This window comes from Panthera uncia (assembly GCF_023721935.1).
Source record: "Panthera uncia isolate 11264 chromosome B3 unlocalized genomic scaffold, Puncia_PCG_1.0 HiC_scaffold_1, whole genome shotgun sequence".
NCBI classification, from domain to species: domain Eukaryota; kingdom Metazoa; phylum Chordata; class Mammalia; order Carnivora; family Felidae; genus Panthera; species Panthera uncia.
The window spans coordinates 83,679,293-83,693,434 of NW_026057582.1; the positions used below are offsets into that span (position 1 = coordinate 83,679,293).

The 14,142-nt window shown below is 40.8% G+C and overlaps 1 protein-coding gene across 5 annotated transcripts in view; it reads left to right on the forward strand.

Annotated features, from left to right (window-relative positions):
- The window catches only part of NUSAP1 (nucleolar and spindle associated protein 1), a 44,075-nt gene that overhangs the window by 3,853 nt on the left and 26,080 nt on the right, over positions 1 to 14,142 (forward strand). The window contains exons 2-4 of one of the 5 annotated variants that reach the window (XM_049613389.1): positions 5,816 to 5,884; positions 11,644 to 11,787; positions 12,544 to 12,700. In XM_049613389.1, coding sequence (XP_049469346.1) covers positions 5,816 to 5,884; positions 11,644 to 11,787; positions 12,544 to 12,700 — 370 coding nt within the window. The remainder of the gene's footprint in view (positions 1 to 5,815; positions 5,885 to 11,643; positions 11,788 to 12,543; positions 12,701 to 14,142) is intronic. The other 4 variants (XM_049613390.1, XM_049613391.1, XM_049613392.1 and 1 more) reach the window with 4 other exon arrangements.

The window sequence follows — 14,142 nt, forward strand, 5'->3', positions numbered from 1 at the left end:
TTCCTTAAACCACTTCTTTTGAGGCTTATTTGATGTTAAGTTTTTTCCTATCTTACCAGCACTTCTTTCTAGCCTTCTCTCTTGCTTCTTCCTCTGCTAAATTTCTAAATGCAGAGTGCCCCAGAGTTCTGTCTTTTCTCTAACTGTGCTTTCCCCCAGGTGACCTTATCCACTATCATAACTTTAAATTCATATTGAACTCATGACTCCATATCTCTGGTGGGACCTCTCTCCTGAGGTGCTGACTCATATCTTTAAGTGCATCTTAAACAACATGGCCACTTCAAAACAATTAAGATCTCTTCCCAGTCTCAGTAGATGATTGAGACCCACATTAGAACACTCTTTTAATATACATCCAAATTAGTTAGCATATAGTGCAATAATGATTTCAGGAGTAATTCCCTAATGCCCCCTACCCTTTTAGCCCATCCCTCCTCCCACAACCCCTCCAATAACCCTCTGTTTGCCTCCATATTTAAGAGTCTTGTATGTTTTGTCCCCCTACCTGTTTTTATATTAATTTTGCTTCCCTTCCCTTATGTTCATCTGTTCTGTATCTTAAAGTCCTCATAGGAGTGAAGTCATATGATATTTGTCTTTCTCTGACTAATTTTGCTTAGCATAATACCCTCCAGTTCCATCCATGTTGTTGGAAATGGCAAGATTTCATTCCTTTTCGTTGCCGAGTAATACTCCATTGTGTGTGTGTGTATGATATATATTTACATATGTTTATATAAATGTATATAATATATATAAATAATATAAATAATTTATATATAAATATATACAAATAATTTATATATAAACATTATGTATTTATATATAATTTTTATATACACATTTATATATTTTATACATATTTATATATTATATATATGCCACATCTTCTTTATCCATTCATCCATCAATGAATATTTGGGCTCTTTCCATACTTTGGCTATTGTCGATAGGGCTGCTATAAACATTAGGGTGCATGTGTCCCTTTGAAACAGCATACCTGTATCCCTTGGATAAATACTTAGTAGTACAATTGCTGGGTCATAGGGTAGTTCTATTTTTAATTTTTCAGGGAACTTCCATACTGTTTTCCAGAGTGGCTGCACCAGTTTGCATTCCCTCCAGCAGTGCAAAAGAGATCCTCTTTCTCCTCATCCTTGCCAACATGTGTTGTTGCCTGAGTTGTTAATGTTAGCCATTCTGACTGGTGTGAGGTGGTATCTCATTGTGGTTTTGATTTGTATTTCCCTGATGATGAGTGATGTTGAGCATTTTTTCCTGTGTCGGCCATCTGGATGTCTTCCTTGGAGAAGTGTCTATTCATGTCTTTTGCCCATTTCTTCACTTGATTATTTGTTTTTTGGGTGTTGAGTTTGATAAGTTCTTGATAGATTTTGGATACTAACCCTTTATCTGATATTGCAAATATCTTCTCCCATTTTGTTGGTTGCCTTTAATTTTTGCTGATTGTTTCCTTTGCTGTGCAGAAGCTTTTTATTTTGATGAGGTCCCAACAGTTCATTTTTGCTTTTAATTCCTTTGCCTTTGGAGATGTGTCAAGTAAGAAATTGCTGCGGCTGAGGTCAGAGAGGTTTTGCCTGCTTTCTCCTCAAGGATTTTGAAGGCTTCCTGTCTTGCATTTAGGTCTTTCATCCATTTTGAGTTTATTTTTGTGTATGGTGTAAGAAAGTGGTCCAGGTTCATTCTTCTGCATGTCGCTATCCAGTTTTCCCAGCACCACCTGCTGAAGAGACTGTCTTGATTCCATTGGATATTCTTACCTGCTTTGTCAAAGATGAGTTGGCCATACGTTTGTGGGTCCATTTCTGGGTTCTCTATTCTGTTCCATCGATCTGAATGTCTGTTTTTGTGCCAGTATCATACTGTCTTGATGATTACAGCTTTGTAGTATAGCTTGAAGTCTGGGATTGTGATGCCTCCAGCTTTGGTTTTCTTTTTCAAGATTGCTTTGGCTATTTGGGGTCTTTTCTGGTTCCATACAAATTTTAGGATCATTTGTTCTAGCTCTGTGAAGGATGATGGTTTTATTTTGATAGAGATTACACTGAATATGTAGATTGCTTTGGGTAGTATTGACATTTTAACAATATTTGTTCTTCCTATCCAGGAGCATGGAATCTTTTTCCATTTATTTGTGTCATCTTCAATTTCTTTCATAAGCCTTCTGTAGTTTTCAGTGTATAGATTTTTCACTTCTTTGGTTAGATTTATTCCTAGGTATTTTCTGATTTTGGGGGCAATTGTAAATGGGATCAATTCCTTGATTTCCCTTTCTGTTGCTTCATTGTTGGTGTATAGGAATGCAAGTGATTTCTGTGCATTGATTTTATATCCTGCAACTTTGCTGAATTCATGAATCAGTTCTAGCTGTTTTTTGGTGGAATCTTTTGGGTTTTCCATAGAGTATCATGTAATTTGCGAAGAGTGAAAGTTTGACCTCCTCCTTGCTGATTTGGATGCTTTTTATTTCTTTGTGATGTCTGATTGCAGAGGCTAAGACTTCCAATACTATGTTGAATAACAGTGGCGAGAGTGGACATCTCTGTTTTGTTCCTGACCTTAGAGGGAAAGCTCTCAGTTTTTCCCCATGGAGGATGATATTAGCGCTGGGTCATTCATATATGGCTTTTATGATCTCAAGGTATGATCCTTCTATCCCTACTTTCTTGAGGGTGTTTATCAAGAAAGGATGCTGTATTTTGTCAAATGCTTTCTCTGCATCTATTGAGAGGATTATATGGTTCTTGTCCTTTCTTTTATTGATGTGATGAATCACATTGATTGTTTTGCAGATATTGAACAAGCCCTGCATCCCAGGAATAAATTCCATTTGATCGTTGTGAATAATTTTTTTAATGTATTGTTGGATCTGGTTGGCTAATATCTTGTTGAGGATTTTTGCATCCATGTTCATGAGGGAAATGGATCTATAGTTCTCCTTTTTAGTGGGGTCTCACATTAGAACACTCTTGATTCTTCTCTTCATGATCCACATCCATCCTCGTAGCCTCTTCCTCCCAATTACTCCTGAAATCTGACGTCTGGACACCATCTCCAGTGCTGCAGACCTGGGCCACACACCCTCTTCCCTTGACCACTGCCTCAGCCTGCTGCTTTCCCACCTGTACTCTTGACTCAATGTAGTAGTCTCTTGGTAATCAAGGTGATTGACTTCCTTCACACCTAAAATAAAATCCAGACTCCTGCAGATGTAAGGTGACATACTTGGTTTGATCCTGATTTGGAGGGAAATGTTTAAAAAAGAAAACAGCTGGGGCATCTGGGTGGCTCAGCAGTCAGTTAAGTGTCTGACTCTTTGGCTCAGGTCATGATCCTAGGGTCATGAGATCGAGCCCCATGTGGGACCCTGTGCTGAGCATGGAGCCTCCTTGAAATTCTCTCTTGCCTTCTGCCCTTCTGCCCCATTCGAGCTCTCTTTCTCTTGAAATGAAATTCTAGGGGCGCCTGGGTGGCTCATTCGGTTAAGCATCCGACTTGGGCTCAGGTCATGATCTCAGTTCATGAGTTTGAGCTCTGCATTGGGCTCTGTGCTGACAGCTCAGAGCCTGGAGCCTGCTTTGCATTCTGTGTCTCCCTCTCTGCCCCTTCCTTACTCACACTCTGTCTCTCTCTGTCTCTCAAAAGTGAATAAACATTGGGGGGAAAATTTTTTTTAAATGAAATTTTAAGAAAGTCTGTTTCCCCACTGGTCCACCAGTAGAGGTTCCTGAGGAGTGGGGACCTTGTCCATCTCATTTATCACTCTCTCTCCAGTGCCTGGGACAGTGCACAGCATGATAAGTGCTTGTTGAGGGAATGCCTGTGTATACTAACACCTGCACTTCCTGCTTGGTTCTTGTGAGCATCACCCCATAACATCAGTCAGCTAGATACCCTGACTTGGCTCTGCCACAGGCACCTCGTTTTATCATTATCACAAGCTTGGTATTTTTGTGGCATTTTAAGGAGTGTTCTGGAAACCTGTACAACTTCGAACCTATGACAAAAAATATTGTATCATATATTTAAAAATTTGCTAAGCTAGGGGCACCTGGGTGGCTCAGTTGTTTGAGTGTCCGATTCTTGATTTTGGCTCAGGTAATGATTTCATGCTCATGGGATGGAGCCCTGCTTCAGGCTCTGTGCTGAGCGTGGAGCCTGCTTAAGATTCTCTCTCTCCCGTTGCCCCTCTCCCCCAACTTACATTCTCTTTACCTCTTAAATTATTATTATTATTATTTTGCTAAGGTAGATCTTAGGTGAAGCGTTTTCACTACCAAAAAAAAAAAAAAAAAAAAAAGATAAAATCCAATGAAGTGGTTGGCAAAATTTGATAGAAGAACCAAGAATGCCTCAATTTTGCCATGCCAATCATCCCCTTCACAGAGAAGACCCTTAGAGAGGTTCAAGAAACAACAGCAAGTAGAAAATAGGTACCACTCTATTACTAGCCAGTATGGTGACTAATAACTTATAGGGCATACTGGTGAACTGGGCTGGAGGATGGGCTTCACACCCTAAGCGCAGCCTCTCCTGTCCCCTAAAGCCTAAACCAAACCTGGATCTCTGCTGTTCTCTCCTGGACACATGGCCAATGATAAATGGTATGAGAAGTGGTGGCTGAGCCCACCTTGAGAAGGAAATCTCTGATTTTCAACTGCCTGGCTGAGTGGAGGAGAAGGAAAAGACAACATAACCAATATGCTTGATCTTTTACAGCACAAGAAAACATAACCAGTCAGATTGATATTTCTCTTTCAAGAATGGGAGGTTTCCTGGACTGGAAAGAGAAAATAGGAGTCCCTTTCCTCAGGAGCCCTTTAACCATCCTCCTCTCTAAGCCTGCCTGTATTTGGCATTCCTCATCTGAGAGACCCCCACCATGTTCCATGAGCTGCCCAAGCAGAAACCTAGGTGTAAGAAAGTTTCACTATTCCTCAACCCCTATGTTCATACTGATTTTACTTCTTAAAAAGGTTTTGAATCTGTCCATACTGCCTTAACCCTGCTCTAGTTCAGGCCACAGTCCGTTCTAGTTTCCTGCAACAGCTTTCCAGATGCTTTCCTGACTTTGTCTTCCTGCCATCAAGTGCATCCTGCACAATGTCCTACCAGAGTAGGACAATTTTGAATAAAGCAAAATTGGTAAAATTTTGTGCTGCTGTGCTGCTGCGGACTCTTCAGACAATGCCCTTTACTCTAAGGGTAAAGTTTGTATTTTCAAGAGGCTTATAAGGCCTGGCAGGATTGGTCCTTGCCCACTTTCCCAGGGTCCTCTCTCACCATCCCTCCAGCAGCTCCATGCTCTGGCCACTTTGAATTCGAGTTCCACAAACCACCCTCATTCTCGCCTTCCCATGTGATTTATTTACCTCTTACTTGTAGCCACTGCTGTCCTGTTCATCCTTCACACCTCAGCAGCTATAGACATCATGTCTTTGTCTTAGAACTGGTGTGTCTGGTTACCTCCTGAAGTTGACCCTGACTCGTGGTCCAGATCTTGGTGACTGTGCCCATTTGTGTTTCTGTACAATAGCCTAGGCCTCCCCATGCTGGTTCTTAGCCCCGTGCCTCTGTGGTCCTTTCCTCTTTCCCTGTCTCACTTCCCTGTTCTGGTGTGAAATCTATGTGGGGCCAATTCTGTGTTGGTCATCTTCCTGTTCCCAGAGGCTGCCTTGAGGAATACAAGACCAGGAGAATAATTGTCCTTAAAAATGGGAAAGATAGGTTATTATCTTTCTTGCTTACTTGATTTTTGGCCCTACTGATAAAGTCTTTAACCTTCCTGCAGGCAGGCAAATTATTAAAAGCCTTGAAAGCCCACCTTCAACATGAAGCAAAAAAAGAAAATGAGAATCAGGTAAGTAATATTTTTATCACCTATTAAATATTAAAACAATTATATTTAGTTAATGAGTGATGACTTAAGACATGATATTTACCCCAAAGAGATAATTACTGGTAATAATAAATCCTTTCATAATAACTGTTTGTTATAGAGAAACTGCATATAGCAAGTAATCTGTTGAATAAGATGTTCTCATACAAATGCAAAGGTTAATTATTAGTTGGCAATCATTACAAGAACTAGCCTGGTATGAGCAGGGAAGGAACAGGATTTGAAACCCGAAAAACCCAGGTTAAATAGCAGTTGTCATTTCTTTTTGTGTCATCTTGGAAAACTCAAGTGACTAGATTCTTAGTTTTCTGTTCTTTAAAATGGAAATAACATCTGCTTGGCTGAATTGAATATTAAGAGTCAAAGGGTCTGTGAGTTGGGCTTGTGAAAGTGCCCTGTGTGGTGAACTGTAAACCAGAGCTAATGGGAGAGAGCCTGTCCTGGCTGTGTCAGACCTACACCAAAGGTTTTGACAGAGCCAGGATTCTAAACTTGAAATGGAGGAAAATAGGGAAAGGCCTTAAGGCCCCGGGCTTTGAAGAGCATCCATTATCTATCTGGAAATGAAGGTAAATATAAAAATAAACCAAAAATGTAATTTTTCCCCTCTCTGTATTTGTCATCTCTATAACTATATTCCAAGTTATAAACATTTAAAACTATTAATATTTAAAATTCTTTTGGCTCCTGGTTTAATTAACTTAAAACAGAAAAAAAAGGATTAATTTTGAATTCTAGCTTTAAGATTCTACATCATATTACTCTCAATCTCCCCCCCCCCCTTGCCCCCCCCCCCCCCCCCACCACCCGGCCTGTACCCCCATCTTCCCATTTGCCCCTCCCCTCCCTTCCCATCTCTTTCCTCCCTCCCTCGCTTCCATATATAGGATACTTGATTGTGGTGCCATTTGAAATCAAGATTTTAGTTTGGATAACAATTAATGGACGAAATTTAAAATTATCCTATTTTTTGGGGCGCCTGGGTGGCGCAGTCGGCTAAAGCCTCCGACTTCAGCCAGGTCACGATCTCGCGGTCCATGAGTTCGAGCCCCGCGTCAGGCTCTGGGCTGATGGCTCAGAGCCTGGAGCCTGTTTCCGATTCTGTGTCTCCCTCTCTCTCTGCCCCTCCCCCGTTCATGCTCTGTCTCTCTCTGTGCCAAAAATAAATAAAAAACGTTGAAAAAAAAAATTTAAAAAAAAAATAAAATTATCCTATTTTCAAATTCTGCATTTTGGGCCATTTCATTTTGAAAAAATTTCACAAAAGCATAAATCAGATAAAGAATTCCTAAGTCAGGATTCTTTTTTTACTTTATTTTGAGAGAGCAAGGAAGTAGAGCAAAGGGCAGGGGTGGGGTGGGGAGAGAGAGTTCTGAGATCATGACCTGAGCTGAAGTCAGACCCTCAATCAACTGAGCCACCCAGGAGCCCCAAGAATTCTTAATATATCAATAGTGAGCTTAGATTGATGGGAGGACCTGTTATAGACAGAGTTTATTTACTAAGGCTACAGAAAGAGTCAACACAGTCCAAATGCATGGCAAAGAGATCATTAATGTTACCAAGGATTGACAGACGTGCAAACTTCCAGACCCCCCCAAATCATCACCTAGGGAGTGCACAGGTATGGATCACATCTGAGTGAGTGGGACATGGCACATTTTGGAAGCCTTATTCTCACACTGTAGGTCAGCCTTACCTATATGGGTTGGGGAAGTGCTGTATGTGGGTTAGTGTGGCTGTGTGCCAAGGATTCCGTGTCTAAACCAGGTGCGCCTCATCAGTCTTGGATTTAGACAAGTGTATTATAGGTACATCATGGTGCATTCAGGAATGAACATACCCTTCCTGATCACTGTCAGCCTCCCAGACTCACATAAAATGCATGGGATTAAAACAATCAATCTCAGGGGTGCCTGGGTGGCTTAGTGAGATAAGCCTCTGACTTTGGCTCAGGTCATGATCTCATGGTTTGTGGGTTTGAACCCCATGTTGAAATCTGCGCTGACAGCTCAGAGCCTGGAGCCTGCTTCAGATTCTGTATTTCCCTCTCTGTGTCTGCCCCACCCCTGCTTGTGCTATCTCTGTCTGTCTCAAAAATAAACATTAAAGAAAAATATGCAATCTCTGGGAGTTGGGCTAACAGGCTTCTAAATAGGACAGTTAAGGGGGTGCCTGGGTGGTTCAGTTGGTTAAGCATCCAACTTTGGCTCAGGTCATAATCTTGAGGTTGGTGAGTTCAAACCCTGTGCTGACAGCTGTGAGCCTGGAGCCTGCTTTGGATTCTGTCTGTCTGTCTCTCTCTCTCTCTCTCTCTCTCTCTCTCTCTCTCTGCCCCTCCCCCCATGCTTATGTGCCCTTCCCTCCCTCCCTCTCTGTTTCTCAAAAATAAATAAACATTAAAACATAAAATAAAAAGGACAATTAGGGGACCTGTCTTGCACTCTGTTAATAAGGGAGTCCCTGTAGGAGAGATAAATAAGTACTTTAAGAGCATCTCTTGGGGCCCCTGGGTGGCTCAGTCGGTTAAACGCCTGTGGGGCTCTGCACTGACAGTGTGACCGTGCAGAGCCTACTTGGGATTTTCTCCCTTTCCATCTCTCTCTGCCCCTCTCCTGCTCTCTCACTCAGTCACTCTCTCTCTCACAAATAAGTAAACTTAAAAAAAGTATCTCTTTAGATTCCAGCAATACAGGTAACCCAAGGGCAACACTTTTACAGTGGAAGCAGTTTCTTTTGCTTCCCCATGACTATCCAGGGAGTTGGGAGGTGGGATACAGATAGCATCTTCCTATTCTCATGTATCCTTGTTTCTTTGAATTTATGCTTATCTGTTTTCAGCTGTCACTTGCCGACTCCCTGGTTGCTTTCTGGTATTTGGTGTCTTGCTCTCTTCCTCATCCCCTCATGCCCTGACTTTCTTTGGAATGAATTCACAGGTCCATCTGGATGTTCTTTACTGTCCTTGCCTGCTTGTTCCCTCACTCCTGTAACTTTGCTTCCCCCTCTTCCTTAGCATATCTTGGACCTTTTATGACTTGGAACTATTTTACTTCTGCAATGTTTTACCTCTAAAACCTGGCATTCTCAAAACCTTCTTATTCTTTGCCTCCCCATAAATTTGTTTTATATTATGGTTCTTATTGCAGGATGCATGGGAGAATCATTTGGGGAGATTTTTTAAAATGCTGATAAATTAGGGCACCTGGGTGGCTCAGTCATTTGAGTGTCTGACTCTTGATTTCCTATTAGGTCATGATCTCAGGGTCGTTCAATTGAGCCTTGCATCGGGCTATGCACTAAGCATGGAGCCTGCTGGGATTCTTTCTCTCTCTCTCCCTCTCTCCCCTTCTCTCCTCCTCTCTGCCCCTCCCCCACTAACACTCTTTCTCTCTCAAAATAAATAAAATATGCTGATACATAGGTCTTACCAAACCCAGGCCAACCAAATCAACTCTCAGGGGGTGGGGTCCAGGCACCATAGTGAAATGGATTGAAAAATCAGGATATAAAACATTCACCCCCACCACTTCCACAAGCAGAGCACCAGGTGTCACTACAAACTACGGTTTGTAATATTGGAAGGTTTCTCAGTAAGGAAAGTCAGTGTTATTAAGCAAAGTCCTCTGCCTTCTGGCATTCAAGGATTCCTCTACATAATAGCTTCTTCCCCACCTAAGGACCCTTGTACATCAGATTGCACCAGGTAACAGGCCCTCCCACACATCCAAGCCTCTAATGAGGTCTTCCTTGTTTTGAAATAGGATAGACAGCACCAGTCACCAGTGTGAGAGAGCTTAAGATAAATAAAAAGACCCTAAAGGAGACTGAGATGACCAAGAAAACAACAAAAGCTTTAAGAACTTAATGATTTGTTAGCTCTTGGAATCCAGGCACACAGACAAGGAACAGATGGTTCAATTAAGGTTATGTAACAAGCTATAAATGTTCACAACTTAAAGAGAAATAGATGACAGCGAGAAAAGGAGGACAGAATGAAGGGAAGCATAAGGATGCGGCACTTGGAATTTACAGGATATACTGTGTAGTTGTGAGACAAGATTGAAAGGCTTAGAATCTTTAAAGCAGCAAAGGTGACTCGTAGAATGACTGAGGTGGTGGCATGCTGTCAGGAAGAAGATGGGAGGTGAGAGTGGGGCAGGAGCTAGATTTCAGTATATGAGAGGCACTAAACATAGCGACTGAAAATACAAATGAATATCCCACTAGCAAATCACGAGTGATACACAAGTGACTACCTGAAGTTAAGCCCTAGAAATGGGAAGGGTAGGGCAGAGAAGCAATTGCTTTCCATTATAATCTTTTCACTACTGGATTTTTTTTTTTTAGCCGTATGTGTATAATATTAGTTTATTTCAAAACATTTGAATTTTTTTAAAAACAAAAACACCAGGAACAGATCAAGCCTATCCTTTATAGTCTTCAGGTAAGAGAACATGTTTAAGAAGGCCTTCCTCATACTCATGATAATATATTCACCTATTTTGTTTCCTAGGGCTTTTTTTTTTTTTAATTATATTTTTAACGTTTATTTTATTTTAGAGAGAGAGAGAGTGAGCAGGGGAGGGGCAGAGAGAGAGGGAGACACAGAATCCAAAGCAGGGCTCCTGGCTCTGAAGTGTCAGCACAGAGCCAGATGTGGGGCTCGAACTCATGGGCTGTGAGGTCTTGACCTGAGCTGAAATCAGATGCTCAACCAACCGAGCCACCCACATACCCCAATTTCCTAGTGCTTTTATAGTTTCCTTTCTACATTTAAATCTTGTACCCATCCACATTTCCTTTTGGTGTGAAAGAACTAAGATTCCTTGCCCACCCCACAAAGATAAAAAGCATCGTTGTCTCTGTATCATGTGTTGAATAATGAATCCAGTCTTCCGCCATTAATACTAATAAGTGCAAATATTATACTGTGCTTTTTTTTTTCCTAAATGTTTATTTATTGAGAGACAGAGAGAGAGGCAGGCACAGAGAGAGGGAGACAGAGAATTTCAAGCAAGCCCTGCACTGTTAGTGCAGAGCCCAACATGGGGCTTGAACTCCCAAACAGCAAGATCATGGCCTGAGCCAAAATCAAGAGTCAGATGCTTAATCGATTGAGCCACCCAGGCCCTCAATGAGTTCTTATAAAATAAGCAAGTTTGTATGTTATCTTTTGGTACCTTTATCACACTGTTGTGATAATTTAGCTCTTTACTTTTAGTTTATGGTTGTACAGGTGCTGTTTTTACCTTACTCCCTTATTTTGGCCTTGACAAGTTACTTTGGACTCCGAGCCTCAATTTTTCCATCTGTAAACTGGGGATAATGTTACTACCTATGTCCTAGGCTTTGAGGAATGAATGAGTTAACTTGTATAAACACTAAGCCCAGTAAAGATGTGATATTAGCTGTAATTATTAGTTAGAGCATACTGCCTGTCAAATAGCATATACTCAAAAAATTAATGCTAATTGGCTTAATTACACTAAGAAAACATTGAATGCTTTCTTACCCTATTTTTTTCAAGCTGGGGATGTTAAATGTGATTATTTCTTTTGGAATACTCTAAAATTCTTGTCCTGGACTATAATTCAGTACAAGAGAGTATTAAAATTACCTTTTGTAAAATAGTTTTTTTATTCAGTTTAGATTCTGATTCTTCGTGAACATTATAACTCTAAAAATAGGACATGGCAGATTAATGTCTTTCTCTTCAGGATGGAAGTCAAATTTCTGCATCCTCTTGTGATGAGGCTGAGATGCAGATCAGCAGCCAGGAACAAGCTGAGAGGTTGCCAGTTGACCATGTCACCAAAATGAGGAGAAGGCGCAGGACAGTCCACAGAAACCCTGACTCCCAGGTGAATAGAAGTGTGACCATTTTGGGCACTCCCTGTTCAAAATTGGTGTATTCTTAAGAAGCTTTCTCTGAATTCTTTTATGGTACCAGATGGTTGTAAATTCTGCATGCTGTGAGGTCCATGAAAGCTCAGACCCAAGTCTAAGCTGGTCCTCATCACACTCTGAGTACTGGCTCTTGGGAAGCACTTACTAAGGATTAAGCACAAATTAAGTATTTGTTGAATAAATATGAAAGTATTCACTTAATGATGAGTAGTAAGTAAGAAGGAAAGAAAAACCAGCATCAAATAAGGTGGGTTTTTTTTTCTTTTCAACTGGCCTCAGACCTAGTGATCACTCTTGGGTTGATCTTTCAGCAGAATAGTCACATGATTAGCCAGGGGCTTCCTTCACTTGCTTCACTTGCCTTGGGAGGACTCTGATTTTTTTCTTTTTAATCTTCTTATGCAAATATAACTTTACAAGACACAGTCCTAATTTTTATTTTCTAGCTCTGTATACTCCCTCAGTCATTAGACTATCCATTTAGATTATTTGTTAATTTCTCATCCCTAAGAGATCTAATCTTGCCATTTATGCTTTTCAGTGGTCTCTCATATGTCCTATTCCCAAATTCACATTCTCAAGAGCCAATCTGTCACTCAGAAACCTAATTCTCCTACTTGTCTTCCTTCTTTGCAATTTGGGTGCCTATTTTTGGAAGGCAGTGGTGACTTCTGATTTAAATAATTCATTCCCTTTTAAAATTGTACCAGGATCATTCAGAGATAAAGATAAGTGATCCCATTGAATTCCAGAATCAAGAGAAGCAGGAAAACCAGAAACTCAGAACTGTTGGAGAAGTTCCTTCACCACCAGACAAGAGCCAAGGAGAGGAGAATGCAGTTTCCTCAGGAAAAGGTAGAACAGATGGTATGTCAAATAAGTAAAAAACCAAAAAAACAAACAAAAAAGCCCCTGAAATTCCTGGGGGGTAGTCATGTGCGCTCATTTCCTAGGACTGCCATAACAAAGTACCACAAAATAGACCCTTTTTCTTGAGGTCACATCATGGTTACTACAAGTTAAGGCTTCAACATAACTTTTTGAGGAACACAGTTCAACCCATAACACCATGCTGTAGAACTCCTAAGTGTCTGCAATGAAAGCAAAAGTTTAAGCCTTTGAGACCTCTTCCATATTGTGGAAAAACCAGAGTAAGAGTGGTAGCTGGAAAGCTTAGGGTAGTTGATTGCTTCTTGATGAGGAGAGTTCATATTTTGTCCATCAACTCCTTCTGGCCTACTCCAGACACAGGTACAAAGACCTTTTGCCTAGTCAACCAAACAGTTAAATTTTTTAATAGTTTTTTAACAGTTTATATTTTTTAACATAGGTCAGTTTTGGAAGTCCTCTGCCTTGGTTTGTCTAATGTGTGCTGAGGTTTAGATTTGGATCATGCACTTAGGGTAGGAATTCCGCAGGGTGGTCCTCCCATCAGCACCCGTAGAAGGCACAGGTGGTGGCTTGTTAGCAGGTTATCATACTGGTAAGTTGCTCCTTGTGAAGTTGCTATTTTTCTATTTATAATATTTTATTATTTATAATAATCTGGTGAGGAGTGATTCTGACTCTAAATATCCTCTATTTCATGGAACTTTTCCTTTCTGGTTTTAGAGCCAAGGTCCAAGCAGAAGCCCCTGCAGTCCTTCGTGCTCTATCCAGTCATTCTTGTATATTTTATGGATGTATTGGGTCACCTTCAGGATGAGTGACATATTTATAAATAAGTACCATTTATTGAAAATCCACTTGGATGGATGGATGGATGGATGGATAGATAGATAGATAGATAGATAGAGATATAGATATTTATTTATGTTTATTTATTTTGAGAGAGAGCAAGGGAGGGGCAGAGGGTGAGAGAGAATCCCAAGCAGCTTCCCTGCTGTCAGCCCTGAGCCGGATGTGGGACTTGAACTCCTTAACCATGAAATCATGACTTGATCTGAAACCAAGAGTTGGACGCTTAACTGACTGAGCCACATAGGCACCCCTGGATATTTTTTAGTAGATTGCCTCAAATTGAAAAGATGGCAGAATGTGGAAAGTGGTGAAGGAGGGAAAGTCAGTGAGGGAAAGTCACAAATGTATACACCATGATTTCAGCTGGATTTAAAGAACAAAAACAAAACAAGTATAGAAGCAGAGGACCTGAGGAAATATGTCAAAATGCTAATGGTGTTTATTCGGGTGATGGGATTGTGTAATTTTTTTTTTTAACGTTTATTTATTTTTGAGACAGAGAGAGACCGAGCATGAATGGGAGAGGGTCAGAGAGAGAGGGAGACACAGAATCTGAAACAGGCTCCAGG